General features: G+C 43.5%; 1 protein-coding gene across 1 annotated transcript; it reads left to right on the forward strand.

Moving 5' to 3' along the window:
* Positions 1-6132: 6132 nt before the first annotated feature.
* LOC143768993 (protein kinase C-like 1) lies at positions 6133-18535 on the forward strand. Its single transcript, XM_077257601.1, has 6 exons — positions 6133-6378; positions 15550-15800; positions 15993-16011; positions 16216-16767; positions 16894-16937; positions 17088-18535. Exons 1-4 carry the CDS (start codon positions 6133-6135, stop codon positions 16216-16218), a joined length of 519 nt encoding a protein of 172 aa, XP_077113716.1. The 3' UTR covers positions 16219-16767; positions 16894-16937; positions 17088-18535.
* The last annotated feature ends 4456 nt before the right edge of the window (positions 18536-22991 follow it).

Raw genomic sequence — 22991 nt, forward strand, 5'->3', positions numbered from 1 at the left:
AGAAGGCGCAACGTTTTGCTAACCGCCGTCGCTGTGTTGGTCCCCGACTTCGTGTTGGGGATTTGGTTTGGTTGTCTTCTTGTTATGTTCCTATGAAGGTTTCTTCTCCTAAGTTCAAGCCTCGTTTCATTGGTCCTTATAAGATTTCTGAAATTATCAATCCTGTGTCGTTTCGTTTGGCCCTTCCAGCTTCTTTTGCCATCCATAATGTGTTCCATAGGTCGTTGTTGCGGAGATATGTGGCGCCTATGGTTCCTTCCGTTGATCCTCCTGCTCCGGTGTTGGTTGAGGGGGAGTTGGAGTATGTGGTGAAGATTTTGGATTCTCGTATTTCGAGACGGAAGCTTCAGTACCTGGTTAAGTGGAAGGGCTATGGTCAGGAGGATAATTCCTGGGTTGTTGCCTCCGATGTCCATGCTGCCGATTTGGTTCGTGCCTTTCATTTGGCTCGTCCTGATCGGCCTGGGGGCTCTGGTGAGGGTTCGGTGACCCCTCCTCAAGGGGGGGGGGTACTGTTGTGAATTCCGTTCTCGGGCTCCCTCCTGTGGTCGTGAATGGGACTTTGGTGAGTTCTATCCTTGGGCACCCACTGGTGGCTTTGAGTGGAACTGCTGATCTTTGAGGTTGGCTTTCTCAGCTGCCCTTGTTTATTGCTGCTGCTGGCTTCCCTATTTAACTCTGCCCAGGTCGTTAGTTCATGCCAGCTGTCAATGTCTCAGTACTGGTTCAGATATCTCTTGGATTTCTCAGATGACCTGTCTACTCCAGCAGAAGCTAAGTCCTTGCTAGTCATTTGCTGTTCATCGGTTTTTGAATATATTTTTCAGTACATGCTATGTTTCAGTCCAGCCTGCTATTATGATATTTCCTTGCTAGCTGGAAGCTCTGGGGGTGCAGAGCTGCACCTCCACACCGTGAGTCGGTGTGGAGGTCTTTTTGCACACTCTGCGTGGTTTTTGTAGTTTTTATACTGACCGCATAGTTCCCTTTCCTATCCTCTGACTATCTAGTGAAGATTCGGCCTCCTTTGCTAAAATCTGTTTAATTCCTGTGTTTGTCACTTCCCTCTTAACTCACAGTTAATATTTGTGGGGGGGCTACCTTTACTTTGGGGAATTTCTCTGAGGCAAGGTAGGCTGCTATTTCTATCTTTAAGGGTAGTTAGCTCTTAGGCTGTGAAGAGGCGTCTAGGGAGAGTTAGGTACGCTCCACGGCTATTTCTAGTGTGTGTGATAGGATTAGGGATTGCGGTCAGTAGAGTTACCACCTCCTCAGAGCTTGTCCCAGGTTTTCTGTTTTAACCATCAGGTCACTTTGGGTGCTCCTAACCACCAGGTCCATAACAGCAATCCTCCCTCATAAAATCTAATACAGCCCCCATAGAATATAATACAGCCCACCTCCCCATAGAATATAATATAGCCCCCATAGAATATAATGCAGCCCCCCATAGTATATTAAATCGCCTTCCCCATAGAATATAATGCATCCCCCATAGTATATAACACAGCCTCCCCATAGAAGATAACGTATAATGTACCCACCTTAGTATACAACACAGCCCGCATAGTATACAGCACTGCCCGCATAGTATACAGCACTGCCCGCATAGTATACAGAACAGCCTCATAGTATACAGCGCAGCCTCATAGTATACAGAACTGCCCGCATAGTATACAGCGCAGCCTCATAGTATACAGCGCAGCCTCATAGTATACACCGCAGCCTCATAGTATACAGCGCAGCCTTATAGTATACAGCGCAGCCTCATGGTATACAGCACACAGCCTCATGGTATACAGCACTGCCTCATAGTATACAGCGCAGCCTCAAGGTATACAGCACACAGCCTCATGGTATACAGCACACAGCCTCATGGTATACAGCGCAGCCTCATAGTATACAGCACACTGCCTCATAGTATACAGCGCAGCTCTCCCCCTCAGAATGGCCCCACAGCCAAGTACTCACTGTTATAGAGTAAAAAAAACAACAACAACCAACACAGCACACTCGTCACCTCTCCTCGTGCCCGCGCTGCTTCCAGTTCCTGCTCCTGCCGGCACACAGTGAGTGCGCGGCAGTGTCTGTCAGAGGCAGAGCGGGGAATGATGAGAGAGGGAGCGTCAGCTGACGCTCTCTCCTCCATCATTGCATTGAACTGTACCGGCAGACGCCGATATAGTTAAATGCGGCGGGGGAGTCGGCGCTGGCGGCAGGCGGGCCCCCTGCCTCACAGGGGCCCCATAGCAGCTGCGTGATGTGCCGCTAGCTGGGGGCCCCTGGGGGAGCGAGGACCTAGGCAGCGTCCTGCCCCTAACGCCGGCCCTGCCTGCAGGGGCCCTCTGGAGCCTCCGGGCCAAAATCCCCAAAAATGCTTTTCTATGTAAAAATCGAAAAAAATTAAATATTATACACAGAACAACTTACACATATTTAAAGACATGCACCCGTAAAGGGAATTTTTTTTTGTAATGTGAGAGCAGCATAATGAAGAGCTAGAAACCCTGATTCCAGGGATGTGCAACATCAAAAAGTTAATTTATTTCAGTTCTTCAATACAAAAAGTTAAACTCATATATTATGTAGAGTCATTACAAACAGAGTGATGTATTTCATGTGTTTATTTCTGTTAATGTTGATGATTATGGCTTACAGCCAATGAAAACCCAAAAGTCATTATCTCAGTAAATTAGAATAATTAACAAAAAAAACACCTGCAAAGGCGTTTAAAAAGGTCCCTTAGTCTGTTTCAGTAGCTCCACAATCATGGGGAAGACTCCTGACTTGAAAGATGTCCAGAAGGTAGTCATTGACACTCCACAAGGAGGGTAAGCCAATAAAGGTCGTTGCCATAGAAGCTAATGTTCACAGAGTGCTGTATCCAAGCATAATAATGGAAAGTTGAGTGGAAGGAAAAAGTGTGGTAGAAAAAGGTGCACAGCCTTGAAAGGATTGTTCAGAAAAGACCATTTAAAAATTTGTGGGAGATTCACAAGGAGTGGACTGCTGCTGGAGTCATTGCTTCAAGAGCCGCCACACACAGACGTATCCAGGACATGGGCTACAAGTGTCACATTCCTTGTGTCAAGCCACTCATGACCAATAGACAATGCCAGAAGCCTCTTACCTGGGCCAAGGAGAAGAAGAACTGGATTGTTGTCAGTGGTCCAAGGTGTTGTTTTCAGATGAAAGTAAATTTTGCATTTCATTTGGAAATCAAGGTCCCAGAATCTGGAGGAAGAGTGCAGAGGCCACAATCCAAGCTGCTGGAGGTTTAGTGTGAAGTTTCCACAATCAGTGATGGTTTGGGGAGCCATGTCATCTGCTGGTGTAGGTCCACTGTGTTTTATCAAGACCAAAGTCAGCGCATCCATCTACGAGGACATTTTAGAGCACTTTGGAGATGGAAATGTCATTCTCCAGCAGGACTTGGCACCTGTCCACACTGCCAAAAGTATCAATATACCTGGTTTATGAACAACAGTATCACTGTGCTTGATTGGTCAGCAAACTCGCCTGACCTTAACCCCATAGAGAATCTATGGAGTATTGTAAAGAGGAAGATGAGACACCAGACCCAACAATGCAGATGAGCAGAAGGCTGCTATCAAAGCAACCTGGGCTTCCATAACACCTCAGCAGTGCCACAGGCTGATCGCCTCCATGCCACGCCGCATTGATGCAGTAATTGATGCAAAAGGAGCCCCGACAAAGTATTGAGTGTATTTACTGATGACATATTTCAGTAGTTAAACAAGAAGTTTCCCAAGATAAATATCAAAAATAACAGGTCCAAATTCAAAAAGCATTATGAACACAAAAACCCCAATAGGTGTAATTAAAGTAACAGGGGAATCAAAGAATATGTTCAACTATAAAATCAATTTTATTAATAGAAATTAACACTTAAAAATCTGAGCATATTATCACTACCAAAGCAGGAAAGTTAGGGGATCATAAGAGAAAGTATAAAAAGGGGTAAAAATATATAATGTAAATAAGTGTATGCAAAGCATAAGGCTCTGCCAAAATTGCACAAGTGAAATTGATGTAAACAGAGGTAAGTTACAAAGGGTTAAAAGATGTGAAAAAGGCAGAGCAACAATAGGGAAAAGTATAAAGTGAAAAGTATGGTCCCCAATAACACAGATAAAAATAGGTCTAAATGTGTCAACATACCATATGGCCATATAATAGAGAAAATAATTTTGTAGAAAGCTAATAATATCAATTATCAATTCTTTAAATCAAATGATAAAATCCGTAACCTGATTGTCCACAAGCATCTATCATAATTAAATCAAGTCCATAAAGAGGTTCACAATCCCGGCTGTTCAACAGTCTATCAAGGCTCCATAATGTCTCATAGAAAAAAATAATAAAGAATTCACAGTCTACTTTCCTCCCCCAATTCTCCATCTCTTTATAGGATGAAAAATGTTCACAAAGTAGAAATCATCACATACATGGATATAGATAGGTGGATTAAAATCCGGCCTTCATGGCTGTATACTGCAGAGCAAACAAATATGAGTTAAAATCAATAAAAAAACACAAACCCACCTCCCAAAAGATGCCTCCATATTTCTAAAAATGAACCAAACCCCAGATTTTCATTAAGCCTGGTCGGTACCCAATCTAAAAGTCCACTTGCTCTCAACGTAAGCGAGAGTTTTCTTGAGATCACCACTTCTCGGTCCCAAAAGAACTCTGAGAAGACTTGAATCCCTATGATGGAATTGTTGAAAATATCTTAGTAGGGTTTTAAATTGTTCAGGATCATCCTCTGTCCTAGATTTGTCCATGTCTCTTACATGTTCCTTGATACATACGTGAAGTTCTCTAGCAAGGAGACCAATGTAGATTTTCCCACCTGGACATCGGGCGTGATAGATCACCCATTAAATGGTGTCTGATGTCATATGTCTAATTTAATGACATTCCCCTGAAGGTAGCCCTCTCAGGTGTGTTCATAGTTGTCAATAATTGTGTCCTGTCCTGTTTATGAGACTAGGACACCTGCTGATTGTGCTATGTCTTCACATGTCTGTGTGGATGTGACGTCATAAGACGTCTGCACCACAAATAATATGGGAGTGAGCGGTGACATCTTACTCCTTTAATCTCCTTTCTCCTGATGATGCCTGAGAGCGAGCGAAACATGTTGGGGGATTAATGTTTATAGATTTAGGGCGACAGGACCTGCATTTCAATAACGGTGACAATCCGCCAGTATATAACTAATCGCTGACTGCAGCAGTAAATGGTACGGTGTATTCACTGCCTGTGACTGTGACACAATAGCACAAAGAAGCCGTAATAACAGGGTCATTTTCATTTATGGGGGTTTTAATTGTTTTCTTTGTGTTACATGTAAATAAAGCGATATTATAAAGAGGAAGAAGAAGATTTCGGTGACCCCAGAGATGAGCAGCAGTGACCCATCCTTCCCATGGGTTGTGGTGGGATTACTGTAAATCACATGTGATGGGTTATTGGGAACGGTACAACCTGTATTATATATAGCACTGATGGCTTTATTATATACTGACCCAATATCACCATATTCCTGGTAAGAGGTAATAATTGGTAGAAAGTGTTGGTTATACAGAGACTATAAAAGCTCAGGAAGAGTTTACAGCTCCGTGTATTCTGTCCATGAGGTGCAGTAGAGCCGGCTGGGTGGCACTGGGGGTAATAGGTGCGCACCACTTTGGTGGAATAGACTCTTGGGAGAAATGATAAAGGGAAATGGGACATCGAGGAAATATGTGATAAGAAACATAGAAAAACTAACAAAAATATTAACTTTACAATACAAAAATAATGTAAGTTATAAAATGGAACGATGATGAAACACATAGAGGGATTAATAATCTAATAAATAAACCACTGGAAGTCGCCATGAAGTTCTCTGCCGTTCCTCTGGACTCTAAACTGTCACCCATGATGCCCACATCACAGTGTATAGGGCAGAGCATGGCCAGGAGCCGCTGCCTGGCAGGAGCCACCTGAGGGTTCCGTCACCTCTGACCTCTGGTCACCTGCACACAACCAACTGCCGTTTACTTTCAACTGTCGGCTGAAGCGATTGGACCGAGGTCTACAGGCAGGAAGAGATTACGGAGAATGGCGACTACTGGACGAGGAGAAGAGAGCGAGAAGAGGAGCAAGGAGAAGTGGCGCGAGGAGAAGAGGAAGAGGGAAGAGGACAGCGTGACCGGATTAAAGAAGAAAAGGAGACGAGACAACAGCGGATTGGAGGAGCCAACACCTGGATGCAGCGGAGACCCTGGATCATCCTGCCCCTATGCCAGGCTTAACATCAGCTGCTTCAACATCCACCAGGTCCTAGGTAGAGGCGCCTTTGGCAAAGTAAGGCCTACATATTTGTTATTTGAAATCTGAGATTTTTCATGTATCCCCATGTATTGTTCTCTGTTATCAGCCATCTCTTGCTTTGTTATTGCTCATTGTAGTGTCCTTCTGTGAGATGAGGTATAAGACATCACCATAGTTAGGGCTAGTGCTGCTATAACCTGGTATTCTTCTATACTGGAGGGTTCATCTCAGGGGTCACAGCTGTAGAGGGCAGGGGACATTATTTTTTTCTCCTATCAGGCTGCCATATTGTACATACATTTGTCTCTGTGTTTTTATTAAATCTAGATAATCAATGATATTTGGACCATACTAATGTGTTGAGTCCTTCTCCGTCCCTGGCTTCCTGGATGTAGGGATCCAAGTAAATGACACGCAGCACAAAGGTTGTGTGGTCATAAACAGGGTTAGCCCTGGAGCACGCCTGCCTCACTGGGCGCTGCCCCTTCTTTATATAGTAAAAAGTTAGGCATTTTACAGACATGCGCACAAGCGCTCATATTTCACAATCACTTACAAAGCAAATCTATTCTAGTGAAAAGTTACAATATCTGGTATGTGGATGAAAGGCTACAATTTCAAGGAGAAATGCGCGCGTGATTACTTTCCATAAAAGAAAATGTCAAGTTTGCTCAATTTTCCTGTTGTAAACCAGATTTCTCAGGAGGAAGACAAGATGGATTCTTTGGTTCAGTCTGATCTCCACAATTCCCCCCTTTGACATATTCTTTTATAATCTATCACAAATTCTTGCATAAAGTCTATGCATTTTCTTCTTTATACAGCAGTATACTAAAATATAAAAACAAAAATTAGTTCGGCAATAATTAGAATCACTAAAAGATAACATAAAAACTTTATACTCTTGCATCTATTACACAAAATTTATCGGTGCATACTGAGATACCCTTGAGCACAATCTTGAATAATACATATATGATTACAATAATCATAACTATATGTATAATGCTCTGCATAATCCCAGCAACCCACCCACCGATCCCTCTGAACCAGTTGGCTGGGTTGAGAAAAGAGAAGGTATCTGACCACCAGCTATCCTTATTCTGGTCATTGTCTTTGTCATACTGATCTCTGAGTCGTTGTACGTCCTTTAATTTAAATGTCATACTCATAGTACTATTCGGGTCTATATAATGACAGCAGGTGGGTCCAATGATTTGACACATACCCCCTTGTGAGGCAGTTAGGTAATCTAATACCAGGGTATGTTGGTTGACGACTATTATAAGCTGATTCTGTACAGCTATACTAGTGTTTAGTATATCCAATATATCCCAGATCTGATCATCTAGATAATCTGTGGCTCTAACTAATTTATCCCACATTTGTGTTAACATAGGATAAATAAAAATGGTACTAACAATTTTGTTGGGAATTCCCATTTGTACTATATGCGGCCTCCCCGAGGGGCGTGGTGAGTTATCTGCAGCTCTTTTATACAGTGTGTGCTTGGGCACGGCTTGCATATTTACTTGTTTATTTGAAATTATGAAAGTAGCCGGGGTTAGGCGTCCTAATGTACAAGTACCCTTTATACCTACGGGAAGCCATTTATATGCTCCTTCTCCGCATATCCAAAATGTACCTTCAGGCAGATCCCATAGAGCTGAGTGCTGCAATACCAATCTGTGAGCCAAATCCACAAAACTAGATACATTCTGAAGCATACACCAAGAGGGTTTTTGTCCCAAGGGGCTACAGTACCCGGCTGCGGGATTCCCACATACAGGCATTCCGTTGACATACTCATCGGATTCATTACAAACCAGGTTCCCTGGCTTACTTGTACAACTGTTTGCATCACCTTGGGGGAACAACTCAGAATGTTCCCATTTTCTATTATGTATGTATCTTTCCAATACTACAGGTTTGAAAGCATCAGAGGGATCGGCGGTTGTACTGAAACTGAGCTGTAGATTTTCTGTGGGGACCTGTCCTAAATTAGTTAATCCAGTTTTATTCCTAGGTACCCAGGCCCCACCCTTATAGGCCAAATATTGTAGATGTGTACCAGTCCCTGAGAGATTACCCTGCCACCAAGGAAATTCTACCCATCCCACAATTGGTATGGCGATTGTAGTATTCCACAGCCTAGTATTACCAGTTTGGTTGTTGGCCAGGTTGTCTGAACAATTAGGCCAAGCGAATATTTCTTCAACTGACACGGGAACTGCTAGAAAAGGTATACTTGTGGCTGATACTGGTGAATGGGTACAGATCCAACAATCTGCCAGGGGTTGCGTATTATTTAACAAGTCATGTACTAATTTTCTATGATGTTGTACAAATCTATTGTTCAAAGGGGCTAGAGAATTCAGTCTATCCCATGCCTCCGTTGAGGTTAACATTATTAACATCAATATCATGAGTTTTGTCCTGCTTTTTTGCAATGGCTTGCATGTATCCATGATGCCTTTCCTTCAAGCTTGACTGATGTAGGTGTTGTCAACAGGACTTGGAAGGGTCCGTCAAATCTTGGTTCAAGAGCCTTTCTGGTGTGTCTTTTTACATAGACTTGATCACCTGGTTCCAACTTGTGACTTCCTACAGTGTTGTCAGGATCTGGAAGGGAAGCAAAAACTTGTGCATGCACCTTAGTTAATTGTTTCTGAAGATTTTGCACATAAGAAGTCAATGATTCTACATTTAACACAAGTTGTTGTGGAAAATAACATCCTAAATTGGCAGTCCTGCCAAACAAAATTTCATATGGAGACAGTTTAGTCTTACCCCTTGGGGTATTGCGTATTGAGTAAAGGGCCAGTGGAAGGCATTCTGTCCAAGGCTTTCCTGTTTCAGCCATGGCTTTCTGTATTTTTAATTTTAAAGTTCCATTCATGCGTTCCACCTTACCAGAACTTTGAGGATGATACGGAGTGTGTAACTGACTTTCAACACCCAACATTTTCAGTACATTTTGAAATATTTCTCCAGTGAAATGAGTACCCCTATCTGACTCGATCACTTCAGGGAGACCATAACGGGGCACCAGTTCGGCAACTAGCTTTACAGCAGTGTTTTTAGCTGAAGCCTTCCGAACTGGATAGGCCTCTGGCCACCCCGAGAACATGTCCACACACACCAACACATACTCATACCCATTACTTTTTGGCAGCTGGATAAAGTCTATCTGTAATCGCTGAAACGGGTAGAGAGGTCGGACGTGGTGCTTCATAGGGGTCTTTGTTGTCTGTCCGGGATTATGTGCCAGGCATATAACGCATGCAGCACAATAGTCTCTTGCATAGTTGCCAAAACCTGGAGCCAACCAGACTTGCTTTGCCAGTAGTGTCATTGCATTTGCAGACACATGAGTAGGGTGGTGCAATCCACCAACTACAATCGGGTACCAGGCTCTAGGTAGACATATTAGTCCATCTTTCTTCCAAATTCCTGCTTGTTCTTCTGCCCCTTCCTTTTTCCACCTGTCCCTCTCCTCTTCTCCTGCATCTTCCTGTGCTTGTCTCAGTCTATCTTCAGTATTTTCTGTGGGGTTTACAGTATGAACCTGTTGTAAGGGTTTGACTGCTGCTGCTTTGGCTGCTTTATCAGCCCTATCATTTCCCCTAGATTCCCTAGTGTCGAGTCTCACATGTGCAGCTACCTTGATTACTGCTACTTCTTTTGTTTCTTGTGCAGCCTCTAAAATCTGTTTGATCAGAGAAGCATGTTTTACAGGTTGTCCTGACGCTGTCATGTAACCTCTAGCTCTCCAGATTACTCCAAAATCAAACACAATACCATGTGCATACCTAGAATCAGTGTATATATTAACTGTCTGATTCTCAGCTATTTTTAGCGCTTCAATCAATGCTGTTAGTTCTGCTTCTTGTGCAGACTGTTTCGGTGGAAGTGGTTCTGCTTTGAGAGTTTCAGATTCTGACACAACTGCATACCCTGTATGGAAGTTACCTGTGTCATCTGCAAACCTACTACCATCTATAAACAGCTCTAAATCTGGATTTTGAAGTGGTGTTTCGGATACATTGGGTAAGCCTACCGTTTCTTGTAAAATGAGCTCTGTACAATCATGTGTGTCTGTAGGGAAAAAATTTGCGTGTGGATCAGTGTCCTTATTCCCCCCTTCAGACTCGAGAGGTAGCAGTGTAGCTATATTGAGAGTCTGAAGCCTTGCAAATGTGATAGTAGAGGGGAGCAGCAAAGAACACTGCAGCCGCAAATGTCTGGCCATGGAAATGTGTTTTGGTTGGACCTGGTTTAATATCCCATAAACATCATGTGTGGTTTGAACTGTGAGTGGATGCTCTAGGACAATTTCTGATGCTTTGTCTAACAATAGTGAGACAGCAACAACTACACGTACACAGGTTGGCGCTGCTCTAGCTACGGGATCTAACCTTGCTGAAAGATATGCAATTGGTCTTTGTTTCCCTGCATGCTTCTGGGTAAGAACTCCTGTAGCATGGGAATCAACTTCTGCAGCCATAAGCTGAAATGGTTTAGTGTAGTCTGGTAGCCCTAACGCTGGAGCTGAAACAAGGGCATCTTTTAATTGTTGGAACGAAATCTGACCTTCTTTTGTCAACAGGTAAGGTTCACTTTTTACACAGTCATACAGTGGTTGCATTAGTTGACTGGCATGTATAATCCATTGTCTACAATGAGACACTATTCCTAAAAATGCTCGTAGCTGTTTATGATTTCTAGGCTCATTCATCTGTCTTATTGCTTCAGTTCTTTGAGGTGTAAGATGCTTTTTACCTTGAGAAATGCAATGACCTAGAAAGACCACTTTGGTCTGACAAACTTGTAACTTTTGTCTATTCACTTTACACCCTTCTTTTTCTAGAAAACATAGTAAACTTACAGTGGACCTTTCTGCAGTTTCTAGGTCTGGGCAGCAAAGTAGTAGGTCATCCACATACTGCAAAATTACTACCTGTGGTTCGGGTTCAAACCTCTGAAGGACTGTTTGTAGGGCATTTGAATAAAGAGTAGGGGAGTGTATCATTCCCTGTGGAAGGCGTGTCCACGCCAACTGTTTGCCCTTAAATGTAAATGCAAACAAATGCCAACTGTCTTGGTGTAAAGGAACCGAGAAAAATGCATTTGAAAGATCTAATACAGTAAACACTTGAGAACTGGCTGGTATCTGTGATAGTAACGTTTGAGGATTGGGTACAACTGGGGTGATTGGATCTAGAACTTTGTTTATTTCTCTTAGATCATGTACCATACGATATTTGGGCATATAACTCTTATCAAGAGTTCTCTTCTTGACTGGATACAGAGGAGTGTTAGCAGGTGATTGTATCTCTACCAAAACTCCTTTCTCTCTATATTCCTCTATCTGTTTTGTGATCGCTAGTTCCTGCTGGGCACTCACAGGGTATTGTCTGAGCTGTGGGAGAACAGTTCCTGGTTGCACAGATAGTTTTACAGGAGCTATATGCAATAGTCCTACATCAGTATCTCCCTGTGCCCACAGTGTTTCTGGGACCGTTGAGAGGTCTAGATCTGTGGTGTACTCTTTTTCTTCAGTATAATCCTCAAAAGCCTGAATTCTGACATATTGTTCTAATGTTTCTGCATCATCAGGGATAGTCAGCATAACTGTGCCATCTTCCCTAAAATTGATATTAGCTTCTAATTTCTTTAGGACATCAGTTCCTAACAAACATGTTGGGGCACCTCTGGCATACAAAAATCTGGATGCAAAACATTTAGGTCCTAATGAGACCTCTAGGGGCACAGTATATGGCAGTGTTCGAATTACCCCATCATAACCCTCAGCAAAAGTTGTTTGTTGTGAAATATCTTCCGGATTCGGAAGAAAATCTTGATTCAAAATTGAGGAAGTTGCACCTGTATCTATCAAAAATGGAATCTCTCTCCCCCCTACATTCACCTGTATCATAGGTCTTCTAGCTGGTAGGGAGGTTTGTAACACATTGAGTCAATCTGAATCTGGTATGGGACCATCCACTATGGATGTCTGTTGGATGTCTGAGGGTTTATTCTTTGGTACAAATTTTCCTGATTTTATGTCTGCCTGCTTCTTTCTACATTCTCTCTGGAAATGTCCTGGTTTCTTGCAGTAATGACAAGGAAAATTGTGTCTTGCTCTCCCTCCTGTTGTGTTTGCTTGCGCAATTCTGACAGGCTTATGATTTTCTCTTAAATCCAACTCTATCCCTACGGCTTTTTGCCTAGCCAAGTGTGGGTCTTCCAAGGTTCTCCAATCAGGAGTTGCGGCCTTAAGTTTCTCCTTCACTTTTGGAGACAATCCATCTATGAAGGTTTTTGTAATTAACCTCATCATTCCTGGAGTGGTCAGATCTATTCCTTCATCTCTAAAGCTATTTTCTACCCCTAGATAATACTCATCTACTGATTGACCAGGTTTCTGAGCCACCACTCCCGTTGTTCCTCTCTGCCTCTGTTTCTGCCTCATGAAAATTATTAAGTGGTCTACGAACTGATTGCCTGATTCTACCGTTTGTAGGGCACCTTCTCCTGCTTGTCCTACTTGTCCTGCCTGTCCCACTTGTCCTGCCTGTGGCCTATGTCCCTGTAGATATGCCAGTAATTCCTGGAAGAGACCAGGAGTCATTTTCATTCTACATAATTCCTCTCCATCCGCCCAGACTCTGCATAATTTGCTGTATATATTGTGCAAATCTGACTGGAAACTGGGTGGGGTCTGGCGCGTTATGCAAGAGAGACATACCTTCAGCAGGGGACCAAGGGAAATATTGCCGAGTTTGATGATACCTAGTTCCCATTACCCCGTCAGCATTTGTTTCCCTAAAAGGTCTTGGTACTACCCTAACAGGAGCAAGTACAGTGCCATGTCTAGGCGCACCACAGGCTAGGCAATCATTCCTCCAATCTGGATTTTGTTGTCCACAGTGTGAACATACCCATCCTCCTACCCCACCAAGATTGGGATACAAGGCTGGAAATTGTTTTCCTCCTTCTGCTCCTCCAGATGGTACAAATGATTGGGCATTTGGATCTAGGTAAGGGGGTGGGATACCACAACATTTTCCCTTCCCCATGATCCATTTGGAAGTGTCTGGATCGTACTTCCAATTTTCTTCTCTCGCTGTTTTTGAGACTTGTATCATGCAGTGCACGATGTCTTCCCATCCATTATCTTTAATTATTCCTCCTCTCTCTCTCTTTGCTCTTTCCCATTCAGTGCTAAACACTAGAGCTTCTGAAATTCCCAATTTTTCTCTTACCCTTCTAATCTGTCTTCTGACTGTCTTTCCACATCTTTCCTGTATGATATCTGCTGCTTCCACTTGTCCTAAGACGGTTTTTGTCTGTTTATTTCCCATTTTGTCCCAATACTAGCTATGACTACCCTAGGTGACGTTTGGACAACCACTTCCTCTGTTGGTGGCGTCTCGTTGCCTTCTCTCCTAAGGAGCTAAAATATTGAAGGGCTTGTCTGCTCCGTTTTTTCTAACGTGTAAAACGTACTTGAGTGCTATTGCACATGCAAACAGACCTAGCAACACCATACAGATCACAAAACTCTCAGTCTCAGATATCATACTTGTCCCAGGCTCATGGGTCCGCGTCCTGGGCTCATTCTATCAAACCTTATCCAGAAATAAAGGGTTTCAAGCACTTAGAGAGAGTCAAGCATGGGCGGAGGTCTCCCCGAAAGGACGCAACCACATGACCCAGTTAGGCTGACTTTCGTGTATAAGGCTTGTGTCCCAAATATTTTGGCTTATTGTTCTACGTACTTTTGCTCTTCTTTCACAACATGCCACAACCTTCACACTGTTCACACACTGCCAGGGACAAGACTCATAAATCTATACAATATGGTAACCCGAGTTTTATAGGTATCTACTCACTACTAGACTAACCCAGCGTGACACGGCTCGTAGAGATCTTCCGGATAATACAGGGCAGATAAAAGAGAACTAATAATGTCTCTTACCTGGCCAGGTTTTTCAGTTCCTTTGCCGTCCATTATCCCAGATCTCCGTTGTCCGTATCCGCAGGTGAATCTCGAGCAGATACTCTCGCCTCGGGTCCCTGTTCGGGCGGCCAAGAAATGTTGAGTCCTTTTCCGTCCCTGGCTTCCTGGATGTAGGGATCCAAGTAAATGACACGCAGCACAAAGGTTGTGTGGTCATAAACAGGGTTAGCCCTGGAGCACGCCTGCCTCACTGGGCGCTGCCCCTTCTTTATATAGTAAAAAGTTAGGCATTTTACAGACATGCGCACAAGCGCTCATATTTCACAATCACTTACAAAGCAAATCTATTCTAGTGAAAAGTTACAATATCTGGTATGTGGATGAAAGGCTACAATTTCAAGGAGAAATGCGCGCGTGATTACTTTCCATAAAAGAAAATGTCAAGTTTGCTCAATTTTCCTGTTGTAAACCAGATTTCTCAGGAGGAAGACAAGATGGATTCTTTGGTTCAGTCTGATCTCCACAAATGCCAACCTCTACAGAGGAAAACCCTTTAAAAAGTCATCGTAATTTTAATTTTTATTTCATAAATCAATAGCAAACATGAAAATAAGCAGCTTTGTAATAATTCTAATCAGATAAATCTTCTTTCTCCACCAAGACTGATTTTTCATATTCTATATTCTCAATTTCTGGGTAAACTCTGTATTTAGTGAAGACAGATTGTTACATTACTGAGAGGAGATGACAGTTGGTGCTGATAATATTCTATGTAGAGGAGAGGAGGGGCTAAATGCAAAACTCCTCCCTCCTCCTCCCTTCTGCATAGAATATTATCAGCACCAACTGTCATCTCCCCTCAGTAATCTAACAATCTGCCTTCACTAAATACAGAGTTTACCCAGGTACATAGAATTTTGAAAATAAAAAATCAGTCCTGGCGGAGAAAGAAGCCGATTTGGCTGATAAAATGTATTACAAAGTTAAATATTTTCATGTGTATTATTGTTTTATGAACTAAATATTAAAATTACGAATATTTATTAAGACCTCTCCATAGCCCATCCGTGGAGCAGGCAGTGCATTGTTCTGATAGATAGATCTGCTCCTCTATATGGTCCTGGTCACTAGCAGACTGAGCGATCACTCATTTTTCTCATGCGCCTTGTGGACTATAAAATCCAGATCCTTCCACCCCTGCAGACACCTTCTAAGTATTCTCCATTTGTGTTTTTCAGGTGGTCCTGGCATCTGTCCCCGGCAGTAACATCAACGTGGCCGTCAAAATAATCACCAAAAGGGACAACGAGGACACCATCTTGAGAGAGCGGCGGATACTCCTGGCGGCCAGACACTGCCCATTCCTGTGCCACCTCTATGTCGCACACCAGTCTCAGCACAGGGCATATTTCATCATGGAGTACCTGTCCGGTGGCAGCGTGGAGGATTTGATCAGGATGTGCGGCTGCCTGAACATCGGCAATGTGAGGTGAGAAAGCAGAGAATGTACCTAAAAGAGAACTAAGAAAGGGAAAAAACCTGAGGTCGGGGTGCAGCTAGGAGAGCACTGGCAGGGCATATATTTAGGGTGCTGGAAGCAGGAGGTGGGGTGCCATGGTATTTGGGGATTGCCAGAGAAGGATTTCATGACATTGATTCTGCACTCTGTTCTCTCCATCAGATTCTACACAGCAGAGATGGTAAGTGGCCTCCAGTTCCTCCACGGACACAACATTGTCCACCGGTAAGCAGAACTTTCCTCCTTCTCTCTGTCCCCTTTACAAGCTGTAGATATGGCCCCCGGCTTCCCTGGTGTCCTGCCGCCTATTCTGCCGTATTTTGTAGTGACCCATTTTCCATCTCTTGTATCACTGGACAGATTTTGTTTTCTTCTTTCATTGCAGTGACATAAAGCCGGATAACATCATGTTGGATGCAGATGGCCACATCCGTATCATCGACCTTGGGCTTGCCCAAGATGGCGTCTCCTCCTCCAAAAACATCTCTGGAGTGACGGGCACTTTCCATTACATGGCCCCTGAGGTGCATCGTAGAAAACGGTATGGCGCAGCAGTGGACTGGTGGAGCCTGGGGATTGTGGTGTCCAGGATGGCAGCAGGGCGATATCCATTTTACAACGGCCCCGTCAAGCAAATGGCTTTCAAATCCATCATCAACGAGAAGCCAAAATTTCCAACTTGGCTTGATGCTGACGTGAAACATCTCATCAAGAAGCTGCTGCGCAAAGACCCTCAGACACGCCTGTATGTGAGCGGGAACATCAGAGAGCATCCATTCTTTACCACCATCGGCTGGGAGGATCTGGAGGAAAGGAGAGTACAGCCACCATTTACACCATTCAGGCCAGTTCTGGAGAACCACCATCTGCAGTGGCCGGAGCACACAGTCCTTCACCCCGTGGCCGGATTTACGTACGTGTCACCAAGCTGGACCCGGTAAGTATCTCCTCCTCTGGGGATAACACTCATCAGGTGCTGTTCTCTCATTGTGGTAATCATCATCATCGATCTTACCTTTTTTCACTTTTTCTGACAGTGACTTTATGTTTCTATTTTTCTTAGGTGGATGAAAAGATCTGGACTGTGAAAGAATTCACGACCATCTGGTGAGTGACCGATGTACACACAGGACAACTATTATGTCAGTACATGGCATCTGATGTTATATAGCAGAATGGTTCATTATAAAGACCATTCCCCTAATATAACATAAGATCCGGTAGATAGATTTCCTGTCTTCCTCTAATATCTTGCAGGATGAGCCTGTGCCAACTGCCCAGAACTTCATGCCTCCTGACCCGTGCCTCACGTCTCTGCTGCTGTACGTCACCTCGGCTGCCCTTCAACATCATCTCTCTCTATACCATCTTCATGCCGGACCACTGCCATTGCTGCCCCAGACCCTTGACCTCCTGGGCTGGCATCTAACGTCCCTCCAGCCCGAAGATCTTCTACCCCAGGAGCGGCCTGTTCTAAGTTTCCATCTGGTGAGTTCAGGAACAATAGTCGTACCTTTCAGTCCTGGGGCCGCTGAGCAGCAGCATGTAAGGAGCGGCCATTATCCCTGAACTCACCTTAGCACAGGCCTGGTAAGTATCGCACCCATCACACATCACCCACACTACATGGTCAGTGCAGGTCCCCACACTACATCATCAGTACAGACACACACATAGCACACAGTACATATCAGCACATAGATGTAGGACATAGATCGGCTTCTGATCCTGAGATTTAATCTGATCGCCATATTTGGGGTCAGGAAGGAATTTTTCCCCCTAATATGAGGACAATTGGCCCATTCCTCATAGGCGGTTTTCGCCTTCCTCTGGATCTACACGGCCTTAAATAGGTTTAGTATAATAGATTAATAAGTAGAATCACACACTAGTAGCACAAAAAAAGTTATAATAAAATAAAATGTTCTTACTTTAAAAGAAAAAATAGTTCCTATGAATAATAATTAGTCCAAGTAAAGAAACATATATATTATTTTACATGACAGGTATATTACACAGGTTAGGTACATTACACAGGTTAGGTATCAGCCTTTGATCTTGGGATTCATTCTGATCGCCATATTTGGGGTCAGGAAGGAATTTTTCTCCCTGATATGAGGATAATTGGCCGATTCCTCACAGGGGGTTTTCGCCTTCCTCTGGATCAACATGGCCGATACATACATTTAGTGTCATAGGTTAATAAGTAAGTGCACACTTTTAGAGCATAAAAAAGATACAAAATAAAATATTATTAGTTGAAAAAATGTTTCCTAACCAAATATAGACATAAATTAGTCCAAACATGCTACCATATTAGTAGGAAAAAAATAATACAACACATTTTTTTACTTTAATCTCATCGGTTCATTATCAGCCCTTGATCCTGGGATTTATTCTGACCGCCATACTTTATTTGGGGTCAGGAAGGAATTTTCCCCCCTGATATGAGGATAATTGGCCGATTCCTCACAGGGGGTTTTCGCCTTCCTCTGGACCAACACGGCCCATAGATAGGTTTAGTAAAATAGAATAAATAAGTAGCTTCTTATGTTTATAATAAAAAATATATAATTTATGTAAAATAATAATATAATATTTTGGATTTACAATAATATAGTCGACACAAATATAAACGTAAATTAGCCGAAAAATAGAAATTACTTTTATATTTTTATATAATAAACTTTTATATAATAATAATATAATAATAATTTTAAATAATATATATTTTTTACGTTAAACTTACGTATACACATTAGCTATGAGCCCTTGATCCTGGGATTCATTCTGATCGCCATATTTGGGGTCAGGAAGGAATTTTCCCCCTAATATGAGGATAATTGGCCGATTCCTCACAGGGGGTTTTCGCCTTCCTCTGGACCAACACGGCCCATAGATAGATTTACTCTGATAGATGAATAATTTACACATATACATGATATATAATATATAATAACCTCATCTATAAATAAAATCTTTTTACCCCTATACCTTTGTGTTGTCTTTACTCCATTGCTCATCCATGTAGTCATTATTATACTGCCCCCTATGTCTGGTGGGTGCATACAGCAGTGTCCCCCACACTCCAGGCCTCACGGCCCCAATACATCATGGTGTCAGGATTTCCTTCGTATTTCTCGGGGGAGAAAACCTGTGGCAGCTTCTGAGGCCTCGATAATAATTCCATCCTCAGTGCAAAATGAAGGAAATCCTGACACCATGATGTGTTGGGCCGTGAGGACTGGAGTTTGGGGATCATTGTCACACATGAGATAAAGCTGGATGAGCCCCGATATCGTTATATCCAATGGGGATAAATCAGGTAATTGCTCTGATTCCTGGGAGTGTCAGGTCCAGAGCAGGAGACTCTGGGGCCTTTCTCCATTTCCGCTAATAAATGAGAACACTGAGCCGCTCCATCCTCTATTACCTCAGAACTTCCTAACAGGACAGAGAAGAATGGGTTTCCTATACCAGACCCCCATATCATAGACAGCCAGTCTGATTAGATCCTCCAGAAAAGATTAATGAAGAAGGAGAATCCCCTGCAGAGAGGCGTCCACAGCAAGAGATGTGATAGTAACAGCTTTTGTGTCATTTCCTAGTGATCTGTATCTGGAAATAAAGGATGACAATCAAAATGGCCGCCATTATCGCTCCTACAGGGGACATCACTAAGCTTTCATACACCCTGAACAGTACATGGTGTAATGACACATCCCCTCACATTACCACTGTTACAGAGGTGCCATAAAGCTCTCATAGATCCATGGTCAGCTGTTGTGAAATTGGATTCTGGGCTCCCCCGGTGGCCACTTGTGGAATTGAACTTGTGTGCATCATCCCCTCTGTTCACCTGCTCCTATCAGGATGTGGGAGTCGCTATATAACCTTGCTCCTCTGTCAGTTTCTTGCCGGTCAACAATGTAATCAGAAGCCTTCTGTGCTTGTTCCTGCTACTAGACAACTCCCAGCTAAGTTGGACTTTTGTCCTTGTGTGTTTTTGCATTTTGTTCCTGTTCACAGCTGCTGTTTCGTTACTGTGTCTGGAAAGCTCTTGTGATCGGAAATTGCCACTCTGGTGTTATGAGTTAATGCTAGAGTCTTAAAGGAATTTCTGGATGGTGTTTTGATAGGGTTTTCTGCTGACCATGAAAGTGTCCTTTCTGTCTTCCTGCTATCTAGAAAGCGGACCTCGATTTTGCTAAACCTATTTTCATACTACGTTTGTCATTTCATCTAAAATCACCGCCAATATATGTGGGGGCCTCTGTCTGCCTTTTGGGAAAGTTTCTCTGGAGGTGAGCCAGGACTGTCTTTTCCTCTGCTAGGATTAGGTAGTTCTCCGGCTGGCGCTGGGCATCTAGGGTTAAAAAACGTAGGCATGCTACCCGGCCACTTCTAGTTGTGCGGCAGGTTTAGTTCATGGTCAGTATAGTTTCCATCTTCCAAGAGCTAGTTCTCATATATGCTGGGCTATGTTCTCTCGCCATTGAGAATCATGACAGTTTGACCGGCCCAAAAAAGGGTTAAATTACTGGCTGAGAAAGGAGAGAAAAAAGAAGTCTGCTACAATTTTTTTTTTTTTTTTTTTTTTCTCCTCTAGTTCTGAGTGTGCTCTTAATTGAATCACTTGCTAGTCTGCCTATACTGCAGCCTTCCTCTCTTTCTCTCCTTCTAATCCTTGAATGGCTCTGTGTTCACCTGTTTCAAATGGATCTTCAGAGTGTAGCTACAGGTTTGAATAATCTCGCCACAAAGGTACAAAATTTGCAAGATTTTGTTGTTCATGCACCTATGTCTGAGCCTAGAATTCCTTTGCCTGAATTCTTCTCGGGGAATAGATCTCACTTTCAAAATTTTAAAAATAATTGCAAATTGTTTTTGTCCCTGAAGTCTCGCTCTGCCGGAGACCCTGCACAGCAGGTCAGGATTGTAATTTCCTTGCTCCGGGGCGACCCTCAAGACTGGGCTTTTGCATTGGCACCAGGGGATCCTGCGTTGCTCAATGTGGATGCGTTTTTTCTGGCCTTGGGGTTGCTTTATGAGGAACCTCATTTAGAGCTTCAGGCGGAAAAGGCCTTGATGTCCTTGTCTCAGGGGCAAGATGAAGCTGAAATATACTGCCAAAAATTCCGCAAATGGTCTGTGCTTACTCAGTGGAATGAGTGCGCCCTGGCGGCGATTTTCAGAGAAGGTCTCTCTGATGCCATTAAGGATGTTATGGTGGGGTTCCCTGTGCCTGCGAGTCTGAATGAGTCCATGACGATGGCTATTCAGATCGATAGGCGTCTGCGGGAGCGCAAACCTGTGCACCATTTGGCGGTGTCTACTGAGAAAACGCCAGAAAATATGCAATGTGATAGAATTCTGTCCAGAAGCGAGCGGCAGAATTTTAGACGAAAAAATGGGTTGTGCTTCTATTGTGGTGATTCAACTCATGTTATATCAGCATGCTCTAAGCGTACTAAGAAGCCTGACAAGTCTGTTTCAATTAGCACTTTACAGTCTAAGTTTATTCTATCTGTGACCCTGATTTGTTCTTTGTCATCTATTACCGCGGACGCCTATGTCGACTCTGGCGCTGCTTTGAGTCTTATGGATTGGTCCTTTGCCAAACGCTGTGGGTATGATTTGGAGCCACTGGAGGCTCCGATACCTCTGAAAGGGATTGACTCCACCCCATTGGCTAGTAATAAACCACAATACTGGACACAAGTGACTATGCGTGTTAATCCGGATCACCAGGAGGTTATTCGCTTTCTGGTGCTGTATAATCTACATGATGTTTTGGTGCTGGGATTGCCATGGCTGCAATCTCATAACCCAGTCCTCGACTGGAGAGCTATGTCTGTGTTAAGCTGGGGATGTAAAGGAACTCATGGGGACGTACCTTTGGTTTCCATTTCATCATCTATTCCCTCTGAGATTCCTGAATTCTTGTCTGACTTTCGTGACGTTTTTGAAGAACCCAAGGTTGGTTCACTACCTCCGCACCGGGAGTGCGATTGTGCCATAGACTTGATTCCGGGTAGTAAATACCCTAAGGGTCGTTTATTTAATCTGTCTGTGCCTGAACACGCTGCTATGCGAGAATATATAAAGGAGTCCTTGGAAAAGGGACATATTCGTCCTTCGTCATCTCCCTTAGGAGCCGGTTTTTTCTTTGTGTCTAAGAAAGACGGCTCTTTGAGGCCGTGTATTGATTATCGACTTTTGAATAAAATCACGGTTAAATATCAATATCCGTTACCACTGCTTACTGATTTGTTTGCTCGTATAAAGGGGGCCAAGTGGTTCTCTAAGATTGATCTCCGTGGGGCGTATAATTTGGTGCGAATCAAGCAGGGGGATGAGTGGAAAACCGCATTTAATACGCCCGAGGGCCATTTTGAGTATTTGGTGATGCCTTTTGGTCTTTCAAATGCCCCTTCAGTCTTCCAGTCCTTTATGCATGACATTTTCCGCGATTATTTGGATAAATTTATGATTGTGTATCTGGATGATATTCTGATTTTTTCGGATGACTGGGACTCTCATGTCCAGCAGGTCAGGAGGGTTTTTCAGGTTTTGCGGTCTAATTCCTTGTGTGTGAAGGGTTCTAAGTGTGTTTTTGGGGTTCAAAAGATTTCTTTCTTGGGATACATTTTTTCCCCCTCTTCCATCGAGATGGATCCTGTCAAGGTTCAGGCTATTGGTGATTGGACGCAACCCTCTTCTCTTAAGAGTCTTCAGAAATTTTTGGGCTTTGCTAACTTTTATCGTCGATTTATTGCTGGTTTTTCTGATGTTGTAAAACCATTGACTGATTTGACTAAGAAGGGTGCTGATGTTGCTGATTGGTCCCCTGATGCTGTGGAGGCCTTTCGGGAGCTCAAGCGCCGCTTTTCTTCCGCCCCAGTGTTGCGTCAGCCTGATGTTGCTCTTCCTTTTCAGGTTGAGGTCGACGCTTCTGAAATCGGAGCTGGGGCGGTGTTGTCGCAGAGAAGTTCCGACTGCTCCGTGATGAGACCTTGTGCTTTTTTTTCCCGTAAATTTTCGCCCGCCGAGCGGAATTATGATATTGGGAATCGGGAGCTTTTGGCCATGAAGTGGGCTTTTGAGGAGTGGCGTCACTGGCTTGAGGGGGCCAGACATCAGGTGGTGGTATTGACTGAC

Source organism: Ranitomeya variabilis, chromosome 4 (assembly GCF_051348905.1).
Source record: "Ranitomeya variabilis isolate aRanVar5 chromosome 4, aRanVar5.hap1, whole genome shotgun sequence".
NCBI lineage: Eukaryota > Metazoa > Chordata > Amphibia > Anura > Dendrobatidae > Ranitomeya > Ranitomeya variabilis.

Coding starts and splice junctions, on each gene's coding strand:
- LOC143768993 (XM_077257601.1), top strand. CDS start 6,133: ATGGCGACTACTGGACGAGGAGAAGAGAGCGAGAAGAGGAGCAAGGAG. Junction 6,379..15,549: donor GTAGAGGCGCCTTTGGCAAA/GTAAGGCCTACA, acceptor TGTGTTTTTCAG/GTGGTCCTGGCATCTGTCCC.